General features: G+C 39.8%; 1 protein-coding gene across 1 annotated transcript; it reads right to left on the bottom strand.

Annotated features, from left to right (window-relative positions):
* Nucleotides 1–2,499: 2,499 nt before the first annotated feature.
* PAK1IP1 (PAK1 interacting protein 1) lies at nucleotides 2,500–10,977 on the bottom strand (the record flags this gene model as incomplete). Its single annotated transcript, XM_031552741.1, has 9 exons — nucleotides 2,500–3,012; nucleotides 3,769–3,895; nucleotides 5,663–5,762; nucleotides 7,118–7,215; nucleotides 7,302–7,447; nucleotides 7,909–7,961; nucleotides 8,710–8,784; nucleotides 8,880–9,000; nucleotides 10,767–10,977. Coding segments are annotated over 9 exons (1,092 nt in total), but the record flags the coding sequence as incomplete, so codon positions are not given.
* Nucleotides 10,978–11,281: the final 304 nt, after the last annotated feature.

The raw sequence follows: 11,281 nt of genomic DNA, 5'->3' as shown, positions 1-11,281 counted from the left end.
CCGGCGTGGAGCGGGGCGGAGCGGGGCGCCTTGCGGAAGGGGAGGCGAGAGAGGGCCGTGCGGCACGGGGCCGCCCCGCTGTCCGTCCGATTCGAGGAAGAAATGCGATAAGAGCCCGCCCGTGCTGATGGGTGGGAATCGGCCGCGTCTTCTCATTCGGCTAGAGTTGCGAATAAAGCGCCTGGGGTGCTGAGGAGGCCTCCAGGCTGCTGCTTCTGGTTTGCTTCGAGGTTCTTGTGGCGTTTTAGCACTGCCACCCAACTCGCTGTTCTTAACGCAGGATGAGCTTTTTCATTTCTGGTACCTCTTTGGGTCGGCCTCCCCAGGTGACGCCGATAGGGCAAGAGGGAACGGCCTCAAGTTGCACCAAGGCAGGTTCAGGTTAGATGTTAGGAAAGATTTCTTCTCCTCGAAGCGGTCAGGCACTGGAATGGGCTGCCCGGGGAGGTGGTCAAGAGCTGTGTGGATGTAACACTGCAGGACGTGGTTAGTGGGCATGGTAGGGGTGGGTTGGCAGTTGGACTTAATGATCTCAGTTGTCTTTTCCAACCTTAACGATTCTCTGATTCTTTTTCTCTGCTGCTGCCTTCTATTGTTCTAGCTAGTTCCCTGAAAACCAGAATGGAAGACGTTCTGAAAGGGACAGTGTGTACCAGAGAACGAATTGCAGTTCTGCCAACTGCTGGTTGGTAGCCAAGCATGCACTCAAGGTATATGAAACAAGCTTTGCTTCCAAGACTTTTTGCATTTCATCTTAGAAGCTGTTTGCACTTGACTTAGAATCACCAAGGTTGGAAAAGACCTAAAAGATCATCCAGTCCAACCGTTCACCTTTTACCAATAGCTCCCACTAAACCATGTCCCTCAACACAACATCCAGTCTTTCCTTGAACACCCCCAGGGTTGGTGACTCCACCACCTCCCTGGAACGGGAGACTTCTCAGTCTCCTGTTCACAAATTGTTCTGAATCTGATGAGATGAGATGTTAGTAGCCAGGGAGTTTGGATTTTTACAAATGTGCAATTTGACTTGTAAGCCTAAAGCTCTGAACCAAAGATCGATGGAATTTTTGCTTTTTCATTCTTATAATGATGTGCAGACTGCGTTTTTGCTGGTGCTCGTGACACCTGGCTTCAATAGCAGTGACGCTCATGGTGGGCTCATGTATTTGAAATTTCAATGGAAATTGTTCTACTAGTGACAGCCATTTTCCAAGCACAGACATAAGACAAAAATTTTAAATCTCTTGTACTTTATGAAGTATAAACTTCAATGAGAGAAAAATCTAAGTTCTATGTTAGCTGTAGGAGCCTATTTAAGTTAAAAACAATCCTTTATTGCTGGGCTCATTTAAACTGAGTATACTGCCTATTCAGACGTGGTGTTCTCATAACTCATCTACACAAAGGAAACAGTTGCAAGGGAGAAATACAGACATCTGCCTTCAAGAGAATATTGCTATTGGCACATGAGCAATCTCATAACACTTCAGATGCTCTGTTTCAATGTCTGAGCATTCACAGAGGTAGGCTGGAGTTGTATCTTATTTTACAACCCTAAGGCAGGAGGCTGCATTTCTGGTTCCATTGGGCTCACTCTTTTTCCTGTTTTTTTTTCCTCTACCTTTTCTCTGGTGACACAGATATGGAAGAGCATTTGTTATTAAACTGAGTAAGAATAAAGCCTAATTCCAATTACCTTATGAAAACGGAATAAATAACGACTACTCTAGTAGTATAGGAAAACAAAACATCAGAATCCCTTCATTTAAAAGAACAAAGACAACTTTGAGCTGGACAAGGTCAAATACTAAACTTTGTTTTTCCCACTGTGTAACTGAAATAAGACTTAGGACAAAATTCTGTTCCCACTGACTGAGAATGCTGAGAATGCACTTTCTGTTTAAGTGCAAAACAGATGGCTGACATTTTATCAAGGTGACAAATGTTTCAAATGTTAGACTTCTTTTTTTTTTAAACAACATGATTCAGATCAAGGACATGAAAAAATATGGGTATGGAGAAGAGAAAGTAAAACCCTATTAACTCTTCCATGTAAACATACATACTGTATTCTGAAAAAAGGATTTCAATCATGTGAACCCCCCAAAGCTAATCTATCCACATTTCATTCACACTGGAATTTTGGAAGTTCTTGAAAGTATACTATGTAAACTTTTAATAAACGCTCTTAAAGTGTTTAACTGAGTCAGGAAACTCCTATAAAAAGGGGGGACCTAGACTTTATATAGGGCTGCAAGGAACTTGAAGAAAAAATTAAACGCCTAGAGTAAAAAAACAAATATTCTGTTTATAAAATCTCTGCATAACTGTAGGTTAAGAACTAAAAAGCATTTTTTTTGTGACTGTATGAATGAATGATAATATTTTAAATAATTTGAATATGTTCCTTCTTAAAGTAGAAGTCGTGAGAAACAAAGGAGATTATATTTTCAGTGGACTGAACAGAGAATTTTCAACATAAGAATGATTTATGAATAAAGAATTAAAGAATATAACTTTAATATGTATTTAGCTGAGACACAAAAATTTAACTGAGACAGATGTAGCTATTTTTATCATTTTAGTTGGCTATTTCATAATCTGTTAAAAAGTGTATGCTGTTGTAAATATAAAAATATAAGTATTACGTACTGTGAGTTTATTTGAGCCTCATTCTCTCAGGCAAAGTTGCCATCCCTTTTACTATTTCTCAGAATGATCAACCAATTCATCTGGGTAAAGAATCAGTTCAGAGGTGTTTGTCCCATCAAGAAGTGTAAAAACACCCTTGTAAAAACTCCAGCAACACCAGCATTTACTTCTTATTCAGGAGAAAAAGCATTCGCCTTCATTCTGAGCTATTCTGCTTCTTTTTCTTCTTTTGCAGTGGAGCTTCCAATTTTCGCTTAACTGGAACAATTTTTCTGTGTTGTTTTGTCAATTTGCCACTTTTATTCATCCCACAGACTGTCTTCTTTTTGTCTACGGATGGTTTCTCATCTTCATTTGCTGAAAAAAGCAAGAAATTATTCACTCTGACATTTATTTCCAGTCTGTAGTCTAAAATATTACAGAGCCTTATTTGTATCTCCCATTAAAAAAGGAGGAATTTAAACCATAATTGATTTACAGTGGAGTGTGTCATCTATGCTAGTTTCGTGTTAAGAAAATACCAAAAGATCAAATATGGAAGTAATTCACTATACAGGAAAACAACAATAGCAGAAATAATCAACAACTCATTGCCACCAAGCAACCAACCCCTAGGCCAGACTTCCTAAGTTTGCCCAACTGCACTGGCATCAGATCTAATTTTGTTCACAGCAATACAAGAACATTCAGTTCTATCAAACTGTTTATTCTTTTGTTGTCTGTCCTGAAAGCTTCAGAGTTTCCCTCAGTATGTTATTCCACTAAAGAGAAACAAAGCTTTCATATCATAAAAGTGAAAAGATGTCCTCTGATTACAATGCAATGTATCACAAATTAAGTTTCCACATACAAAAGAACTATTTCCCTCAATTCCAAATCATCACTCAGTTCCTGTGTGTGTCTGCTTACAAATAGTTTCCATAGCTGTGGCTTTATTACGTGCAGGCCTGAGACTATTAAATGGGTGTAGATATGTATGCAACTTGCCAGTGTCACATCCCCAGTTCTTTAAACTACAAAAGCTTTTTCCAAGGCATGCAGTGAAAACCTCCCATTCACTATCTTATATTTCACAGTCACGTTAACAACTGAAAATACAGATAATTTTATTACCTTGAGTTGATGTTGCAGTTTTTTCACAATTTTCTTTCATTTCTGAAGCTTGGTCAAGCCACACTGCAAGGCATGTCAGCCTAGCTTTGGTGCTGACTTCACATAATAAAGATGGCATGTTTTTAATCTGAACATGGAAAAAGAAAATTAATTAAACATCACTTCTATTTAAAAATTTACTAAACTATCTAAACTGAGGAAGTATTTTATGGCCCAGTTCCCACTTCTTTTCTGGGGAATCAGAGAATCACAGAATGGCCTGGGTTGAAAAGGACCACAACGCTCATCCAGTTCCAACCCCCTGCTACGTGCAGGGTCACCAACCAGCAGACCAGGCTGCCCAGAGCCACATCCAGCCTGGCCTTGAATGCCTCCAGGGATGGGGCATCCACAGCCTCCTTGGGCAACCTGTTCCAGTGCCTCACCACCCTCTGGGTGAAAAATCTTGTCCTAAAAATGATAGGGTGCCTAACAATGTTAAGAACCAGAGGCTGCATGCAGGTTAATGGTCACAGTTACAGCCCTGTTTCTGCTACCACTCCTCAGTGGTGCTTTTTATAAAAAACTCCCAAGAGCTGCAAGTGCGATCAGCATGCTTTGCCATGCAGAGGTGATCCGACACGATGAATAAGCAGACGAGTCACAGGCCCACAAAAAAAAAGTGAATGTTTTCAGAAGTTCATCCAGATTACAAGGCGTTTTCAGTAGAGTTAAAATAATTTGAATTAAGTTACTGCACCAGGTTCTTTGTCTCTCCTCACAAAAACATGGCTGCTGATTGAAAATAATCCCTATGTAGTGTGTTTCAGATTGCTTAACTGTATCTGTATGCTCAGCTCTGGAACTGTTGAGCAAATATCCTACTACAGGTATCAAGGATAATGTGTCACAAACACACGTGCATGACAGCAGCACCGATCCTCTAGAAACTACTTCTAGTAAAGGCATTGGGCCTCTCAGGGCTGGGCAGAGCAACCCACAGAGTTATGCAGGGGTTCACAAAGATTTGTCTGTGCAGTAAAAAGAAAAAAAAATCACACATTTGGTCAAAGTAAAGACAACCTTACAGAGAAAGTTAAACAGTTCCTTGATCATTACTTCAATCATGCAAAAGCAGACCTGGGATTTCAGACAAAGGGGAAAAAAGGATTTTCACTACTGCACTTAAAAGAATATAAAAACCATCACGAGGGCTGAAATTAAAAATGTATGAACTCAGAATAGAAATACAAAGTGAGATTTATTTCAATGTTAAGATATTTATAGCAGAATACAGTAGAGCCCTTAATATTGGGCATTAAATAAAAAATCTAATTCTGATTTTACAAGGCAAGTCCCAGAACTAAACAGTAAAGAAGGGGAACTTTAAAGATAAGGCACAATTCCTTGTTAAATTGTGAGTGCTACTCAGAATTGTTTGAAAATACATGAAATAAATGTACACAGAATAGTAATGGACTTGATGATCTTTAAGGTCTTTTCCAACCTGAGCAATTCTACGATTCTGTGATCTGTGTTTTTCAATACAACAGCACCTTTCAGCACCTTTAAATGGTCAGCAACAGCCAACAGCACTAAAAAACTTCACTGCAGTCATTACAACATACATAACTGTTTGGACAGTGGTAAATTTTGCAAGGTCTACTTGAAGAGAAACGTGATTTCATGTACAGAAGAGATTTTATAGCTTGTTAAAACAAAAGATGCCAAAATATACAGGTGCATAAATTATGTGTAGACATACATACATGCACTGAACACAATGGGGAGAAGGATCAAAACATGCAGATTACAAATAAAATTCCACCAGTGCTTTAAAATTGATTATTACAACAAAACACACCACAATTTTGACTGATGCTTTTCCATAAGTCGAGCAGTTTAACAGACTGACCTTATTAAGATCCAGATTCCACACTTTAATGTAACCATCACTGGATGCAGTAACAATAACATGTTGTCCTTCCCTTTCAAAACTATATATATCTTTTATTCTGTGAAGAAAATGTTATACTTGGTTACTAGGTAACATGGCAGATCCCTTCAGAACAGTAAGCTGACAGCAATTAAAGATGCACAGGCTACAATGTAGAAGTCAGTCTGAACAGTAAAAAACCCACAAAGGCCAGGCTGTAACTTGGAAAGATAATCCATTTTGAGTGCTGTCATTTACAGTAGGAACACATGTCCTTGCTAGGCAGTTAGGATTCAATTCAGAATGTTTCTTTAAGTACACACTATTATCTGCATCAGTGACACAGTAGCTAAAGTTTTCCTGCTTTGATTAATTAAAATAATTAAAAATCAGAACTAGGAAAAATACTTGGTATACAACAACAGAGAATATCCTATTGTCTGGAATGAATACAACTGGTATGTTTTATGTAAGTATCCTAAGCAATTAGAAACTGTAAAGGCTAAACATTCTTTAGACAGTCTTGCCTACTTGCCAAATACCAATGCCCACTTTCAGAAATACATGAAATACACTGAGAAAAATTGTACACATATATATGTAAGCACGTATATAAAAATGTTACATATATATAACATGCATTTGATATCAAATCAAGTAATTTAGTAGAACCTTTTCTGGTTTGATCTGCCCACCTAGCAGCTTTCCACTGCAAAGACACCAGGGTGACCAGACATTCAGAGGAACAGCCACCCTTGAGCAGCTCCCCACCAACCTGCCGGATAATTCACAACTGCCAAGGATTGTAGCTGTCATGAGGACTGACCCAACTATGAGAGACAGACATCACAAGATGTCTTATTTCAAATGTGCCTGCCCACTACATTCCAGTTTTGCAGTGGAAACCCCGATGAGCAATTTTCATTTCACTGGCTGAGAAGCACTACAGAACCCAATGGCCCCATGAAGGTTTTGGTATTATAAGTTGTAGAGATGTCTCAGTTCAGACACAACAAAGCTTTGAGGAGGGAAAAGAGAGGAAGATCTTCCTTGTGAAAAAAGTATTAAGCACAGGCATATCAGTACATGTAGGTCTTATATCTAAGACATACATTTAGATATGATCTATACTGATCTTATACTTAAGGCCTTAATATTTTATACAGTACTTAAATTGTTAAGGTTAGAACTGTAATATTCCCAATTCTAAACCCAGCTGTTTTTGTAGCATGCAAGGATAACACAGTACTTCTGCTTATGCCAAAAGCAAACAAGTCTGTTCCAAACTTGGAATTTAGCACATTAAGTAAATTTACTTTCTATATGAATACAAGAACAGTAGTAAAATGTGTGAACACTGCAAGTCACTGAACTTTGTATACTAAGTACTCAGCACAGCCATAAATATTTAAATAGTACACAAATATAAAATACCTGTTTTCATGAGCTTTAAATTCACACAGACATTTTTGAGAATCACAGCTGTAGAACCTTATAATTTCATCATCTCCAGCTATGGCGAGGACAGAATCCTTGAAATGGGAAACAAGAAATGCAAGTGTGATTAAATTCGTATGTTTCAAAGTAGTTAGCTTCCCAGCTTTTCTTTGGTACTTACTGTAATAAATCTAATGGAAGAAATTCTTTTCTCTATTGTGATAGTGCCAGTGATTGAAGCTGTATCGAGTTTGTAAATATCCACTTTATTCATTATCACAGTCACATATTTCTCTCCATCAGGGGACCATTTAATTATGTGGGCATCTGTAGACAGAGGAACATTCTTATATACACATACACAATTTTTTGTATATGTGAGACATAAAAGTAAACATCCTTCTAGTGGCTACATACTATGTTCTAGGTGAAACAGAGAAAAATTCAGAAAAAAAAATCTAGTAAATGTATGCTCTTAAATGTTCATTTCTGATTAACAGAAGTGCATAAAGGAAGGAAAAAAACCCACCATACTTATTTAGCTGTCCTGATATCAAACTTCAAGAGGGGAAAAAAGGATTTTTACTGTCACTACGTTTTCCTTTCGGTAAATGACTACTATTCATGGACACGTACTTTCCAGCATGTGTAAAATACATTGTGAAAATAGCTCACAATTAACTGACTTGTTGATTTAACACAGTCTGCATTTCCTTCTAAAAAAAAGCAAACAAAAAACCCCAACTACCTAATTCCACTTATTAGTGGATTTAGACTGATAAACTCACTTTGCTTCAAGTTTTTGATAAAGGCTGATCGTCCTTCTACAAGATTCCAAGTTCTGAAAGACAACAATAGATAACGTGCATTCTGGTTAAACAGCACAGTGAAACTGAAGTCCTATCAGCTGACATCTGAAGAAAGCTTTTAAGCATCTCTCTAACCTTCAGTGCTTTCCTTAACGCAGGAGAAATTGATGACTTAATATATTGCTTGTACACTGAATTTGTGATATTTATTTTATACATCAGTTTGCAATGCAGAGCACGAAAGGAAGCCAAATACCAATTTGTCTTGATAATACAGCCAGCTTAAAATACTTGTACATATATATGGCAACTCATATACACTCCAAGTAAAAATTTACTTTTCTAACACTGAATAAAACTCGATGGCTTTCAGTATTTAATTTTTATTCCAGAAAGCAAATGCATACATCTACAAGTGACTAAAAAGAGTTAGAATTCAGCAAGAAGAATCATAGAATCATAGAATGGCCTGGGTTGAAAAGGACCACAACGCTCATCTAGTTTCAACCCCCTGCTATGTGCAGGGTCACCAACCACCAGCCAGGCTGCCCAGAGCCACATCCAGCCTGGCCATGAATGCCTCCAGGGATGAAGCTAGAAATAGAAAAGACTATTATTACTTGTACTTAGAACTTAAAAAGACAAACAAATGACTTCACGAGAAGATACGTTTCATCAGTCTCACACAGTCTAGTCACAACAAGGAATTGTTGCTTATAGCAGAATTTACTGAATTACTGAACTATAATTCTGAGCCCTTTTTCATTAACTTGGACTCACCTTAATGTTTTATCTGTTCCTACTGACAAAGCTAATTTCCCGGATGGATGAATAGAAAGAGATGTCACATGTCCTCTGATAAAAACAAAACAAAGTGTTAGCCACACATATTATTTACAAGGAAAATAATTATGAAAACTCATCTGAATATGCAGATTTAAGAAACTCACTTATGCGCCTTAATGGATTTCAGGCATTCCCATCTCTTTGTGTTCCAGATACAAATTAGTCCATCTTCAGCCCCACTCAGTAGATGTGCAGTACCATAGAACTCCAGACAAGTTATTGTGCCTAGAAATTCAAACCAGAGCTATCAACAATCTCGTACATACTGAACAGTTATCACAAAGAGAACATATTAACTAACAGAGGTGCTTCTAGCATTGAAACTAGCTACAAACATTCCTGTTATATTTATTGATGTGCTCTATTAGTTCCTCTACAGTCCTACATGTCTGAAGTGTCTGATCTGCTCTCTGATATAGCACTACTTGGTCAGCATGGTGCAGGTGACACACAGGTTCTACCACTGATGTGCAGTTTTCTTACATCAAAGCCCTGATCTTGGCACACAGCTGAATTTACCACTGTCCTGGTTTCAGGTGGGACAGAGTTCATTTTCTTTATAGTGCTTGATATGATGCTGTGTTTTGGCTCTAGAAGAAAAGCAACGCTGATAACACAGACGTTTCAGATGTTGCTGAGCAGTGTTGCACAGAGCCAAGGACATTTATCAGCTTCTCATACTGCCCTGCGAGTGATGGGCTGGGGGGGGACAAGGAACTAGGAGTGGACAGAACCAGGACAGCTGACCTAAACTGGCCAAAGGGATATCCCATACCATATGTCATCGTGTGAACAAACTATAAAACTGGGGGAAATTGGCTGAGGGGTGCAGCTGCTGCTTGGGGACTGGCTGGGAACTAGTAGTGAGCAATTGCATTGTGCATCACTTGTGCTGTATAAACATAATTACCATCATTGCTATTTCCTTTTTCCCCGTCTTAGCAAATAGTTTTTAAGTTCTTTTTTTCCCTGATTCTCTCCTCCATCCCACTGGTGGGGATGGTGAGCAAATGGCTGTGTGGTGCTGAGCTGCCAGCCAGGTTCAACTGTAACAGAAGCACCCTGTTTACTGTACATAAGTTGAATGCAGGTATCACGGTGAATTTAGCTCCGTTATACTTCTAGACTATCAGGAGAAAAAGGACAGCTGGGATTGAGCCCCAGGTGACTTGAACACATTTTTATGGACTAATATCAACTGTCTTTTTGATGACTGTAATTTAGGAAGCACACAGATCAGGCAAGGTGATGAGGAGGATGTGATGAGGCCTCTTTTCCCAGGCAACAAACAGAACCTGAGGAAACAGCCACAAGTTGTACCAGAGAAGGTTTAGGTTACACATAACGAAAAACTTTTTCTCTCAGTGAGTGGTCAGGCACTGGAATGGCTGCCCAGGGAGGTGGTGGAGTCGCCATCCCTGACAGTGTTCAAGGGGCGTGGATGAGGAGCTATGAGATATGGTTTAGTGCTTGTGGTAGCAATGGTGATGGGAGGATGGTTGGACTAGATGATCTTGTAGGTTCTTTCCAACCTTGTGATTCTATGATTCTATGATTTTAAGGTACAAGGCAACACTTGTAGTAGCAGCAGCCTGTCCTTACATACAAACTATCTCTTTTGGGTGGATGATGGAACAAGGACACTGAGAAAGATGGCTGTTTGGAGCAGGCGTGGTCTGGAGAAACTGTCTTGGTAGAACAAAAATCATTCTTTAAGTCATTTCTGGGCCATACATTCTGAAATGGGTAAAACTAAAAACATTTGGAAGCAGCAGATGTATTTGTGGTCCGACGCCCAAAACAACTTTTGGATTTTCATGCTCAAAATCTTGCCTTGTTTGTATCCTCAGACCACGGTGGCTGAACCACCACCACTACTGAAGACAACAGCCTTATGATAAGCAGAACAACCTGAGTTTTCTTCTTCTGGTAACGAACAAATGTTCAGTTCTGAGTTTCTATCCCTGATGCTCATCGCAAAGCTCCCTTACCATTGTGCTGCAGCAGCGCCCCATGCTCCACCTTCTTCCTCATGTCATAGATCTGGATCGACTCATCCCTGCTCCCCGTGACCACATACTTGCTGTTCACGGCTACGGCCGACAGGGAAGCGGTGTGGGCATGGTGTGTAAAATCGGGGGTAACCGTCCAGGGCTGTGAAGGAAACACAAAACGAAGGGATCTTTCTGAAAAAAAGGATCCTCACGGCTTCATCAGCCAAGAAGCGACCAAGGTAAGAGTTCACAAAATCTGAAAAAGCCGACGTGTAAAACGCAAAGAAATCACACTTAGCGACAAGGATGATGGAGCAGCATCGAGTTAACGTGCTGTTACACGATCAGACAGGGCGATCTCAGCGCCCAGACCACCTGCCGCAATCAGCCCCGCTTTCAGACGCGGCTGTGCGCACACAGGACCCGCACGCAGCTACAAGAGAAGAACTTTGGCGGGCCGACTTCCTCGTTCTCCCCCGCTAACACCCGCACGCCTCCCGCCCGGCGCCGGC

This window comes from Meleagris gallopavo, chromosome 3 (genome assembly GCF_000146605.3).
Source record: "Meleagris gallopavo isolate NT-WF06-2002-E0010 breed Aviagen turkey brand Nicholas breeding stock chromosome 3, Turkey_5.1, whole genome shotgun sequence".
Lineage (NCBI taxonomy): Eukaryota > Metazoa > Chordata > Aves > Galliformes > Phasianidae > Meleagris > Meleagris gallopavo.
This window is presented reverse-complemented; position numbering and strand designations above follow the sequence as displayed.